The sequence below is a fragment of the Myotis lucifugus genome, unplaced genomic scaffold, assembly GCF_000147115.1.
Source record: "Myotis lucifugus unplaced genomic scaffold, Myoluc2.0 scaffold_237, whole genome shotgun sequence".
Classification (NCBI taxonomy): domain Eukaryota; kingdom Metazoa; phylum Chordata; class Mammalia; order Chiroptera; family Vespertilionidae; genus Myotis; species Myotis lucifugus.
This window is the reverse complement of record NW_005871285.1, coordinates 1,358,854-1,373,174: the sequence shown is the minus strand read 5'-3', so window position 1 is coordinate 1,373,174 and position 14,321 is coordinate 1,358,854. Positions and strand designations below refer to the sequence as shown.

The window sequence follows — 14,321 nt, the reverse complement described above, 5'->3', positions numbered from 1 at the left end:
AAGAATGAGGGAATTCCCTTCCCTGATAGCTCACATAAAAGTTCCAGAATCATCTTAGTCCTATTGGCCTCGGAATCAGGTGTATATCTCTGAGTTAATTATTTAGGGGGAGGGGAGGGAATGGGATGCGCTGATTTCTTAACTTGCTTAACACTACTCCTTTTCCTCACCATCCCCAAAGCCAAGGATGAGATAAACTCAACCAAAATGTATTGTCGATCAATTGAGGATGATATGAGGAAGGGTGATGTGGCTGGGAGAGGGACATCTTGGGATTGGGTCTCACTGAATTGCAGGATATTTGCCTTTCCTGGAACCAACTGTTTGGACCAGATTGAACAGGCTGGGGTCCACAGATCCAAGCCTGAAGTGAGGGGCTAAGAGTTGAAGGTGATTGGAAAGAAGTTGGCCCCATCAAAAGAGCTGGGGGACTTGTCATTCTCCAGTAATGGCAGCAAAATGACACAGTAACTTGAGCAGGGAAATTAAATGCAAATGATTATTAACTAATACCAGATTACAGTAACAAGGGATTGGCTAGTAACAAGAGAACTCTGAGGAATATAGGGATGGCAGCTCTGAGGAGTAGCCACCACCCACAGGACTGAGGTAGAGCACTCTGGGGAGAGCCCCCATCCTTCCTCCCACCAGGATGAAACCCAGATGTCCTTAGTTCTCGGGCTCAGAGAAGTCACTGCGGGGCCACACAAGTGAATGGAACTTGCTGGAAACCTGCCCTTCAAGGTGTCAAGGAAAACTGCTCATGGAGCAGTGTCTCCCCGGAGGCATCCCACAATCAGTCACCCAGGGCCATGAGCTGCTGGCCACCTGCCTGTTGGAGAAGCACCTCCACCATGGCCCCACCCCTCCCCACTCCAGCAGAACCTGCCCCCGGAGCACACAGAACCAGGAGACCACACTCTTTCCTCCTTTGTGGCCTGTCCAGCGGTCTCTCCTGACAAAGCCTAACATCAGGCCATCATGGGAAGAAATGCTATTTAAGGGGCCTGGCTGTGTTTTCATGGAGCAGGGAGAAAGTATGAACTTGGATTTGATAGTTGGCCCAGGGAGAAAGTGTGCTACTGCTCAGACATGGGGAGCTCTTGCCATAGAGGGAAGACGGACCCAGGTCAGGCAAGACTTTCACTGCAGAGATCTTCACAAACCAAGGAAAAAACAGCATGAGAGCCAGAGAGGGAACTTGGGGGGGTGGGGAGTCCACAATAATTTAATCGATTCTGTGTCATTGGAGCATAGAGGGTCAGGTGGGGAGACGCAGTAACAGGCTGAATGTCTTGGATAGTGTGACAGTTAGTTTAGACTCTACATATGTTTGGAATTACTCAATGGCTCCCCATAATCCATAGGTAGATTATGGGAGCCATTGAGTAATTTTAAACATTAGGTAAATAGTTTTTGGTAGTGATCTAGAGAAGGAATTAAAAGAGGAGAAAACCCAAGCAAGGTAACAGACTAAGAGAGGATTGAGATGATTCAGGCCAGTGAAAGGAAGGGAAGCTGAGCAAAGGCATGGCAGTGGAAAATGGTGAAGAGGAGGTCAAGTTCAGGGCTATGAAAGAGGCAGAATGACTAGAACCTGGACTGCTCAGATAGGACAGGCTCTCACTGTGTCCTCGGGAATCAGCTATTCATTATCACCGAAGCCTAGATCCTATCAGCTTTATAAACCCATCCTTTCTGGGAAGCTGAGCCAGAACAGGAGTTGTAAGTGTGAACTCTGGAGCAGACCTTCTAGGTTCACAGTCAGGCTTCTGCACGTACTTGCTGTGAGACATCTGAGGCAGGTTGTATCACACTGACCTCAGTTTCTCCTCTTTAAAGTAGAAAGTGGGATCTATGTAAACCTTTTAGAATAATGTCTGATACATCGTGAGTGCTCAGCGACACTGGCTAGTGTCATTTTTCTCGCACGAGCTGATAATAACTTTGGAAATACATGAAGCTCTATTAATGTGCTTTATAAGACATGGCACTTGAAGAATAAATGACACTAGCATTTCATCATTCTTGCTTTCTGATGAAATCATTTTCCTCACTTGTTAACAAGGGAACAGAAAATGTGATCGGGAAAGCCAGCTCCACTTTAGGAAGCAAAAAAAAATTAAGTATGATAACGCTGAGACACCCTTGGTCAAACCAGGATACCTGGCTAAACAAGTGAAGTACTTTAATGTATAATCTAATGCTCATTCATTCATTCACTTGGCCAACTCTATTTTCAAAAAATGATTTTTAATTTAGCTGTAAACCTAGGTTCTAACAAGAGAGTTGCACATGGCTTGTTCAATAGGTTCATCGGTGTCACTTAGAATTCAGTCACCTGGGTAGCAGTAGTAGGACCGTGGAATGAGGTCAGCCTGATCACGACAACAGTGATTTAAAGTGCTGCTGTGGGCAGCAAATACCAACAGGAGACCCAGATCACACTGCCCAGGAGGGGAGGGGTCAGACTCCTCAGTTCAATACTATTTTGCCCCCTCCCAACATGCCTGCCTGGCTCCTAGCAGGTGCTTAGTAAGTACTTAATGAATAAATAAATTCTCAGGCTATTTTTTATATCAAAGTAAATGAGAGCAATTTAAATCAGGAAAATGGAGGCTGATGGAAGGCGTCTGTCTCACACAGTTTGATACGGATGTGGACTAAATTAGGGTGGCAGGCAGGCTTGCTTTAGGAATAGGGGTGGGGCGGGGGGTCGAACAAGCTCTGTGAGAAGATCCAGATTTTAAGAGTTTGAGTGACAAGCTCTGAAATTAGTGAATATCTGATTCCACTAATTAGGGAGTGCATTCTAATATCTTTTCTAGAAGTTTTCATCTTTTAAGCTGTACCTATGTACAGATTCCTCATAATAAGGACAGGAAAACCTGGCTGAGCACAGGGTCCTGGCGTTGGTATGAGCCCTGCCTGCCTGTGGGAGGAACAGCTGTCTGTCATCTGTCCAAGGTCATGAGGGCATATGTGAGGAGCAAGGCTATGGCAGGGCCTCCAGGGGCTCCCTTCATCAGCTTATTGGAGACAATTTCCCAGTCCAGGGTATAGAGTCTCCCAAACCTCTCCCTTACCCTGGCACCACCTGGCGCCTCCTCCTCAGCGCCAGCCCCAGCAGCTGCTGCCTGTGCCCTAGCCACAGTGCTCCTTCCCGCCGCAGCGTGCCCTGCCATCTGCAGACGTCCCAAGAGTAAGCTGAAGCCTTTCCTCTTCAAAATTATTTAGGAAAACATTTCCCCCCAGGTAGACACTAGGCAGCAGCAGGTCAATATCACTCTTTGAGGAGCTCCCAATTCAGGCCAGGCTACATATCTGCTATTTTATGTTGTGGTGTTTTTTTTTTATTATATATATATATATATATATATATATATATATATATATTAAAAGGGTAATATGCTAATTAGACCAGATAGACCGGACGTCATTCCGGATGTCCTTCCTGACAAAGCTGGGGCCCGGGCGAAGCTATGGCCAGCCAGAGGGAGGGAAGCCCGGGTCCAGGGTGCCAGAGGAAAGCCGGTGCTGGCAGCCGGGGAAAGGAAGGCCTACTCTTGCATGAATTTTTGTGCACCAGGCCTCTAGTATATATATATATAAATTATGCCTGGTGTATTTGGGGAAATGGTAGAGAGGAAGTCCTTGGCTACCATTTCCATTTCGTTAACATTCTTTGATCTATTCTAGTTCTCTATTTTTTTGTATTAATATTGGTATTTTATATATTTTAGAATTTACCACTATCATATAGGTTTCAAATGTATTAGTGTAGACTGATTCATTCTTTCATTTCCAACTTTTGGTATCTTATTTTTAAAATTGGCTTCTGAGATAACAGTGTTGGATCTCTTTAAAAGCCAATCTGAGAGTTTCTGTCTTTTAATTAGAGCATTTGGCCCATTTATGTTTATTTTATACTTGGACTTAATTGGCCTTTTATTTCATATTTTTTTTTCATTTACAGATCTTCTTTTCTTTATTTCTTATTTCCTGTAAACCTTACAACAACCTCTGTAGTATGTAGACACTACCTTTATTTTAGTAATGAAGACACTGAGGGTCGGAAAGGTTAAGTGGCTTCCCTAGATCACAGAGCTAAGGAATGATGGAGCTGGGGTTCCAGTATAGACCCATCTGAGCCTGAGCCCCCTCACACTTACTAACATGCCCATCACTGTGGCCTCAGGTAGGAGTAAAAGCTTTTGGAAAAATGTGTGCTTGTTTGGCATATAGAAGTCAATTTCCTTTCCCCAGACAACCTGAAAGAAAAAGAGGTCATTGGCTCTGTTCAAAAATCAATGCTTGACTTTTATATTATATTTGATTTCTCAAAAGTGCCTTGTGACTGTCCTACTCCATTTCCCCCCTTTTTTGTTCATGTCCCTTGGACATTCTATCTCTTCTCTATCTCTGTCTCCCTCTCTATCATCTAGTTGTCTAACAGCAGCGTGTGTGCCAATATTCCAGACTTTGGAATATTTTCATTCCTGTGGTACCTTGGATGGGATCTGAGCCTATTTTTCTATATGTGAACTTTCCACATGGTGACCTCTCAGGTCCTTTGAGGTTAAAACTGAGAATGACGGAGTCGTCCTTTACACAGACTCCATCATGGGTGTTTCTTTTCAAAAGAATTTCATTGAATTAGAAACAAATCCAAACCAGCATCTGGATTCCTCAGAGAAAACCAGTGAGAAAGTAAGTTATGTGTAAATAGTAATACTCCAAATTGGTCTAAATAACAACAGGCAATAAACCTGTATAAACCTGTTTTATATTAGGAAACAAATCTAAGGTTTGTTAGCTCTCTCTGAGGTAATTATTTTGCTCTTCCCTGGAACCAGTTTTTATGTCCTGAGAAAAAATTGAAAACTCAAATAAGCAGAAGGAACAGATTATCTGCTCAGTCAGTCCTCTTGTGCTGCTGTTGATTCCACGTTAATGATTATAAGCCCATTAGAAATCCAGACATCACTGAGCTCTGATTTTAAGGATTTCAGGTAGGAGCTTCTCATCTATAATAATAAAAGCATAATATGCTAATTAGACCAGATGCCCTTCTGGATGTCCTTCCATCCTTCAGGATGAAGCAAGGGCTGCAAGGGAAGCCTAGGTCCCAGGTGCCAAAGGGAAGCTGGTGCCGGCAGCTGGGAGAAGGAAGGCCTACTCTTGCACAAATTTCATGCATGGGGCCTCTAGTTAAACTATAAAATTGTTTTAAATGGGCCATTCCTTACCATAAAATGAAATTTTATTTCGGTCCCTAAAAACATCCCAATATACAACAGTCCCTTTTTCAACTACATATCTTTCTTTTCCTCGAGTCTCATTAGAGCCTGGATAGGGATTATAAAATGCTAACACCGAGGAGTTAAATCCTCATTTTATATTTTTACAATTAGGAAGAAAGAAAGATGAAGAATTTCCATAGAAGGTGAGAATAGACATTAAATTTTGTGTGGAGTCTGGATTAGTACCATTCTGAGGAACTTCCCTTGCTACAACTTTTTCCTTAATGGAATTAGTCTATTTAGTAAATTGAATGGTATCAATGAAGTGAAAGCTTTAGTGATATCCATTATCACTGGTTTGCATACAGTATTCTCTTCCTCTAGTCAGTGAAACTTGATAAGGAAGTTGGATTAGCCACCATTGCCATTGTGGCAAACTTCAGCAAAGATGTATCTTCATAGCTCAAAACTGTGTGAATCTGTGGCTTCCCAGCCATTTTAATAGTCATTTGTATGTCTGCGTTGCCAAACGATCAGCTGTCTGTATGTTGTCCTTAGCCTTGGTTCAAATTACCAGAGCCAATCAGAATTCCGCAGGCAGCCCAGGTGCTGTCCGCCTTTCTCATTGCAGCCACCTTCCTTTTTCTACTGCCTCTCTCAGAAGCCTGTGAGTTGCTGCCTCTCTTCCAGGCTCCCTTCATAACTAAGAATTTTTGTTGTTGTCATTCGTCACCCGAGGATATTTTTCCATTGATTTTTGTAGAGAGTGGAAGGGAGGGGAGAGACAGAGATAGAGAAACATCCATCGATGTGAGAGACACATTGGTTGTCTCCCACACCCACCCAACCTGGGCCTGGGATTGAGCCTACAACTGAGCTACGTGCCCTTGACTGGAATGGAACCCGAGACCCTTCTTTCCCCAGTCTGACACTCTATCCACTGAGCCAAACCGGCTAGGGCCATAGTTAAGAAATTTTGATTTTGTGAACATGTAGCTGTCTTAAGCCTTATTTACTCAGGGTTGTGTTCCTGGCTATTTATCCTGAAAAAATTCTTGGCTAGTTCTACAAAGATGCAGTCTTCCTGACAATGCCTTAGTGGGTTAGTTCACCATAATATCTTAATTTTAGTTTTAATTTTAATTGAGTCTACAGGTATTAAAACCTTAAAGGGTTACCAGTGGTGGAAGCCTTCACATCATGTTTAAAGTTAAGATCACTCTGGAGGGGAGGAAACTTTAGTGCCTCTCGAATCCTCAAATATTTACAAAGGGATTTCCAGTGAAATTCATAATTCAAGTCCAAGGCCACAGTGGGAAAAAATTGACCGCAGGTGCAGGAATTTGGAAGCAGCAGAGTGCATGCTATCAGTCTGCTCACCCCAGTTGATGCCACTGTCAGTGGCAACAAAAATGTTGATTTCACTTGCTTCTTGAGGCTCAATAATTCCTCTTTCCGTTGGCTGGCAAGGTGTAAATTTAGTTTAAAATCACGGCCCTGTTCGTCCCAGATTCAGAGCTGTTACCAAGAAAACGGGTCGCAGATTCCAGCTCTCTCGGTCTTTTTTTAGCAGCTTGGGAGTTCCTTCAGGTTCTGTTTGCCAACCACTTCCTCCTCTGAAGATTTCTAGAAATAGTTTTAAAATTCCACATTTAAAAAAATATATACATATTTTCCTTTACGTGACTTCTCAAAATTAAAAGTCAGTTTTCCTTATCACAATGATAACTCAATAAAATACAAAAAAAATCGTATTTTATAGACTCCCAGAGTTCAGCAGTTATTATTTCTTATTGACAAAATATTCTACAATCCTTGAACACATGTTTATTCTGATTGTAAGTGCTCATGAAGGATCATTTTCCCTCTATGTTAATTACATATTTAAATGTATGTAGACATATGTATTAAATGTTAATACATTAGTGTGTGTGCTTTTTAAAAATGAACTACCCATTCTAAAAAGTATAACACATCTAAATATTATCAAGGTATAAATGTGTTTGTTTTTTTATCACTTCAGGTGGAGGAGGCCCTGGAAGCTGTCAAAAATGCTACAAATGAGCAAGACCTTGCAAACCGCTTCAAGGAATTTGGGAAAGAGATGGTGAAACTTAACTACGTCGCAGCAAGGAGACAACAGGTGGGGAAGGTTTCAGAGATGCTGGGGAGTGGACGTGTGAGCTCAGGAACCTTGCGGCTTTGCTGGCCTGGACAGCGGGTCAGCTGCATCTGCTGGCCATCAAATTAGCAACAGCCTCAGGACCTGGGATCCCCAAAACGGCTCCTGCTTGGGCCAGGTTTGATATCACCAGGGGCCCTGGGGTGCTGTCTGGCCCCTGCCTACTTAGAGGAGGTCTCAGGTCTCCTGCTTCCTTGGTGGGGACCCCCTAGCCACCCCACCACATTCTTTTTGTCCTCTCTAGGAAATCCTCCCAAATAAAAAAATTCAAAACTGCGGTGTGATGCTCTGGCCACTCCCTGGACATCACCCTTTGCCCTCACTTTTTATTTCCCAGCCCTGTGGACACCAGCATGCATCGCCTCACCCACGATGTGCAGGGTGTAGAGTGGAACTTTCGTGAATGAGAGGAAGGAAATGAGAGGAAAGGCCGAGAGAAAGAGGAATGCAGAAGGGAGGAGGAGCACAGGTGTGAGCCAGTCACTTTGATGAAGGTGGCTGACCTGGGATGCTCTCTGCCCCTCCTTTATCTAGAGCAGTGGTTCTCAACCTTGGCTGCACATTAGAATCACCTGGGAATCTTTTTAAAATCCTGATTTCTGGGCCTCATCCTCCAGAAATTCTGGAGATATTACCCTCAATTTCAGCTAGCTCTGTTTATTCATTAGGTACCATGAGAATTTTGTTCCCCCAAAATATTTTTTTTCTTCCCAGGGAAAAAAATTTGCAAATGTGGAGTTGTTGGTTAAAATCATGTCCACCCATCCTCTTGACTCCTCCCAGAATTTTTTCACCTTTTAGGCAATTCCTAGTAATTTTTTTTTTCTAAAATATCCTGTGACCAACTAGAAAGTCCCAGTCCACAAACCTTTGCTGAGTGTTCATTCTGGGCCAGGCAGGGGTGATGCTGTTAGTACAAAGCTGACCAACATCCATCCATTCCCTGCCCCCAAAGCGTTTACAATGCCTGGGCACCAGGCACACACACGTGACCTTGTTTACGGTTATCAGCAGAATTCTTTGTTCACGTGGAATCTTGTGTGGCAGCCCCAGTGGAACGTGGGTGGGGCTGATGTTATTCCGAAGCACAGGTGTGAGACCCCAAACCAAAAGCCACTGGCTCGTTAAACAACTGAAAGAGAATAGGTTGAATCTTGATCTCAGTGGACCTGGGAGAGGCTGGAAGGTAAACAGGACCGGGGACACGCAGAGCCTTGCAGAGTGTTTGGATTTAACTGTGAGTGGAGAGGACTTGAATAGTTCAGTGTCTCAAATGCACACTTTAATGTTATTCTTTGTTACAAAAAGGGGGGTGGTGTGCAAGAGGGGAAACTGGTTGTAGTTGAGAGGGGGCTAAAGTTGTCTAGGTACGAGTTGTGGTGGTCTCAGTCAGGGTGGTAGCAGCGGGAATGGAGAAAGCAATAGGGAGTCAGTTTATTTTGAAAATGGAACACATTGAACCTGCAGTTAATTTGAATGTGTGAGCTTAGGGAGTGACAGCCACCGTTCACTTCTAAGCTTTAGGTTTGAGCAAATGGGTAGGTGGTGCTGAATTTACTAAAATCAGGAAGACTGAAAAGGGACCAGGTAGAGTGAGAAAGAAAGATTTCATATTTTAGATACATTGATTTTGAGAAACGTATAAAATATCTATGTAGAAATGTAAATGGAAGACAGATGCGGATTGGAGATGGTAACATGAGTCATCAGCATGTAACGGGTATTAAATCCTTGGGCACATATAAGATATTCGTATGAGACTACCCATAAACATTATTTACTTTTATTTTATTATTACTTTGCTTTTGCTTAAGTGCTAGTTCAGACTTTTTAAAGAAAATTTAGAAAAAGAGTAGAAATGAAAGAAAAGAAAAAGCAGCTAACACCCAACCCCTCAGCAAAATGGTGGGGGTAGTCGGGTATTTTGCCTTTCTGTATTAATCTTCATATTTTAACATATTTTCAGTCATTCCGTGCATAAAAGTATGCATATTGTATTCCGCTTTTTCATTTATCTTATAAATATGATCCAGGTTATTGCTTTTCTGGAAAGGGATTTTAATATCTATATAAATAGTCCATCAAATGAATGCTTCAGTCGTTTCCTTAACCAGTTTTCATGATTCAACATTTAGATTGTTTTCAGTTGTTTGTTTGTTTTTATGTGTGTGATGAAAGAATGCTTTCTCAAGTATCTTTATGGAGATAACTAACAATTTCCTACCTGGCATCTCTCACTTCCATATTCAGGCTTTTTCCTTCAGCATAGCTCCTCAGGTGAAATATGGAACCTGAGGACCAGGTGTCCGGAGTTTAACGAGGCCTTGATGGCGGCTGGGAGCCAGCTCCTCCCTGTGATGCCTGCATGGCTACCGCCTGGACTCGAGAATATACTCTCATGTTTGTTGCCTGCTTATCTGGGGCTAAAAATAAAGAATCCCAATTCCGAATTCGTGTTGGCTGGCAGAAATCTGCTATTTTAAGCAAAGGAGGACAGACAGTTCAGTCGCTGCTTATCGTCAGTTTGTCTGGACAGTCCTAGATATCAGATATAATGTGCTCATCTAGAATTATTTTGATTCACAAAGGAGAAGATGCAGTTCATTGTGGCCAGGTCATCCATGTGTCTTGTACTAAATGAGCAAATAGGAAAAAACAAAACAAAACGACAACAAAAAACACCCCAGTAGATCATATACTATTTAATGATGTTTTGAAGCTGGAAAATATTCTGCCAGAGATACTCAGCTGGTAACCCTAGACGGCTCTTAGAGACAGCGCTGCCTTTCATGTTTCAGAAAATTTTCTTAACAGACCCCTTAAAGCTAAAAATAGACTGACGCCCCCATGGTGTTATTTTAATATTCCAAACCAAGAAAAGCAAATCCTATTTTTTATTCCCTAAACTCACTGAGCTGCCAGTAAGGCAGTTTAAGGAAAGAAAAAAAATGAACCCTGTTGTGAAAATGATATGAAGTGGCAGTCATGCACTGAGCAAAAATACAGAGTTTGATTTCCCCTGTTCATACCTGGAATGAAGTTTGGGTTTCCCAGCTGCTGATGACTAAGTCGGATCCAGGCAAGCCACTTCCCTTGTTGGTGGCTGTGGTTCTGTGTTCTTTCAGCAACATGCCCGGCATGCCTTCTATGGGCCAGACTGCTGATGACTCAGGAGCCACCCATACAGGACAGACAGGGCTCCCCGGTCTCCCGGGACAGCTAGTCTAGGAGGGAGGCTCATGCTGAAGTAAGAGAGCTAATAAAGGATGAGGGTGACAGGTAGGAGGGAGTATGGTCTGGGGCAGGTAGAAGGGGGCGCAGCTTAGAGGGTAGGAAGGGGAGTGGGCCCTAGGAGGATGGAACACATCAGCTGAAAGGCTAGGGTGGAGGAGGGATGCTCCCATATTTCACATAGAAAGGGCACTATGTACAAAGTCCTGGCAGCTAGAGGGAGCCTAAGGGCCAGGAGATGTTTCCTAAAATTCAGCGTGGTTGTCCGCGCCTGGGGCTCCGAGTTCTGTTGCAAACCCTTCAATGGCAAATGCCATGGATGTGACAGGTGTCGTGTTTTGCACACACAGGAGCTGAAGGATCCCCACTGTCGGGACGAGATGGCCGCCGCCCGAGGGGCCCTGAAGAAGAACGCCACGATGCTGTACACGGCCTCCCAAGCCTTCCTCCGCCACCCGGACGTGGCCGCCACCAGAGCCAATCGCGATTACGTGTTCAAACAAGTCCAGGAGGCCATCGCCGGCATCTCCAATGCTGCTCAGGCGACCTCGCCCACGGACGAGGCCAAGGGCCACACGGGCATCGGCGAGCTGGCTGCGGCCCTGAATGAGTTTGACGTAAGCATCCGAGTGACCTACACAGAGGGCTGCACGCTTTCCTTGAAAAAAACATGTCTTGGGGATGAAGGGCCACCATCATAGTATTTACTGATTTACAGTCCTGAAGGCTTTGGGCAGTAAGATGAACCACGCATAATGTGTTGCTGCTGTTCTACATAAAAACCTTCAAGGCAGACAGTTTTTCTGAAAGAAAGGGTTCATTGCCAGCCAGGAAAGGGACCAGGCCGTGGGCCAGGTGGCCTAACCACCAGCAGCTGGGATGATGGAGAAAACAGACAGGTTGGCCATCCTGGGGTGGAGGGCTGGTTTATATAATGAGTTTGGGGAAGAAAGATGTAAGTCGTCTTGAAAGAGTTTACATTGGCTACAGATAAATGGGGCCAGGGAGGGTGAAGGGTGTTTCTGGGATAGGTGCCTAGTCCCTGAGGAAGCAGTGTTTGCTCCTTTGGATTGGCTGTGGGCACTAGTCCAGAAAGTTCATGAGTGAGCAGAAGGCAGTGGAGTCTGGTGGTTGGCTATCCCTTTTTATGTTTATTTTATTTTAGTTTTTAATTGGATAGTTGCTCTTTTTTTATTGATTAAGGTATTACATATGTGTCCTTGTCCCCCATTGCCCCCTACAGCCCCCCACTCATGCCCACACCCCCTGGTGTCTGTTTCCATTGGTTAGGCTCATATGCATGCATGCAAGTCCTTTGGTTGATCTCTCCCCCTGACCCCCACCCTCCCCTACCTTCCCTCTGAGGTTTGACGGTCTGATCGATGCTTGTCTATCCCTTTTTAGATAAAGGCTGAATAAGCTCTCTGGACAATCATTCAAAGTTTCAACATACATTCAGGAATATGAGCAGCCCTTCCTTAGCTTCTGGCCACTGGCTCCATTAACTAACTCCGTGTCTCTTCTTCCCGCCCTTCAGCTTGCTGCAATTTAATTTGAGACCTCGCGGAATTTTTCTCTTATCACTCTTATCTGGAACTTGACATATTGGCAAAACCTAGTTTACTTGTCTTTAGAGGATCTAACAACTATGTTTAAGAGGCCTGACCCCTTGCAAATAGAAACCTTGTACACTGTGGGCAGTTTTAGGGACAGTCATCATTTGGATGATAGTCATTATTACTAAAGGAACACATGTCATGGGCAGCTCAGGTGTGGATTGCGTTTCTCTTGTCCCTGGTGAAGAACTGTCCTCAACTTCTTCATTTTGAATCAGTGGCACACAAACGCTGTTGCTCTGTGAGCCCACAGGGGATCCTGGTCTTCCATACGTTGCCTCTTTGGGTAGCAGCGTTCTGCACCTGCTATCTCTAGGGTTCATCTCAAAGAGGATGTCTCGTTGCTCCTGGGCATATTCAAGGTATAAAAGGGGCTGAGAGGGACTCATGTCATCAGCATCCCAGGATGACAGCTCTTACCACCCCCAGGTCAGGATATGGGCTCACCTGCGAGAAGTTGAAATTCAGTTGAGTTCAGACTATGCTAAGTGAAATTCTACATGTGTTGTGAGAGCTACAAAGATTTATAAAATAGTATCTGCTTTCAAGGGTTCTATTTCCCTATAGGGGAGAGGAGGGAGTTAGAATGTTGTCTACACACTTTAAGTGATAAACACAATGTGACGTGAATTCATAGGAGGGAAAGAGGTTACTTACCGGCTGTGGGGGAAGATGATGAGCTTGCTTCTGGATATGCTGACATGGCTTGTTGGCAGGCATCACTGGCTGACTGCTGGAAAAGAGGATTAGGAGCAAGTGGTTATTAAAGGTGAAGGGAGATGGATCATATGATGCAGAAATGATTGTAATGCTTTACATTCAGATAGCTCTTCGCAGTTTTCACAGGGCCTCTCCTCTTTCCCTTCTTTCTTAGTCAAAATATATATTGAACCTAGATCATACTCTATTCTCTAAGGTGTTTTTGGTAAGGATTAAATATGATAATAAATTTAAAGCTTTTACCACAGAAACTGGGCCTTAATATGTAATTGTATTCATGAAGTTTCAGGAGACAACTGAAAATTTATTGGAACTCATAAGAGAGTTCAGTAAGGTTATCAATTTTTAAATTAACAATGGGAGTCACTAGATGTCCATAATACAAAAAAAGAAAAAAAAGAATAATGGGAAAAGAAATCCTGTTCACAAAGTAGACAATAAAAAGAAATTTTGGCTTTATTTCACTAGTTAATTTAATTTCCTTTTATGTATTAGAGATAATCCTGATATAGTTATGAAGGGCCTAGGAAAGAAAATTATATTGTTTTACTGAGGTGCAAGTTTTATTTTTTGGTAAATGGTGTCAAGATCACGGGTAGGAAAAATATTGACCCTGTCAATATTTATAATACTTATATTTAGACAGTACCAATAAAAAATTTAACAGGTTACTTTGGAAACAGAGTGGTGCTAAAACTTTTTTTTTTTGTCTTTTGTGTGTGTTTTGTTTTTGTTTTTGTTTTTGTTTTTCCCTTCCCTGGAATAAGAATGGATTGGCCTGTATTTTAAGGAAATGAAAATAAGCAGGTCTTGCACTCAGATCACATTAAAGCAATGTAATGCTACCTTAATTTTTAAGGTGTTCATTAGAACAAAAAAGGCCTCATCTGTTAACCAGAATAGAAAATTACAATGTCCAATACAAAATTATTTTTGAAATGGTGCTTTGACAATAGGTAGATTATTTAATCAGATTTTGCCAAAATTTAATCTTTATGATCATAGTTTATTTTATAATAAAAAAGTAAACAGTCAAACCCTAAGTGCAGACAGGGCAGTCCAGCAGTGGAGCATACAGAGCCCTTCAGCTGCTGCCACCTCCTGCCCAGGAGGATGAAGCCTCCAGCTTTCCTGTCTCTGTATCCAGACCATTTTCATTAGAAGGAGCTTTTACTCCAAGTGAATTTAAAAAGCGAGGACTCACTGAGGGTATTACAAACAGTTTTGCATTCATAATACTTAAGGCCACGTGGGGAAAATCTATTAGTAAAGAATGTGGACATATGTTAATTTCAACTCTAGTGATACATTCTCATGCTGCACAGTTAA

General features: G+C 43.0%; 1 protein-coding gene across 7 annotated transcripts in view; it reads left to right on the top strand.

The window, feature by feature from the left end:
- The window catches only part of CTNNA2 (catenin alpha 2), a 962,766-nt gene that overhangs the window by 198,999 nt on the left and 749,446 nt on the right, over nt 1-14,321 (top strand). For all 7 annotated transcript variants that reach the window (XM_006098480.1, XM_023762210.1, XM_023762215.1 and 4 more), the window contains exons 4-5: nt 7,267-7,386; nt 11,007-11,273. In XM_006098480.1, the coding sequence (XP_006098542.1) occupies nt 7,267-7,386; nt 11,007-11,273 (387 nt within the window). The remainder of the gene's footprint in view (nt 1-7,266; nt 7,387-11,006; nt 11,274-14,321) is intronic.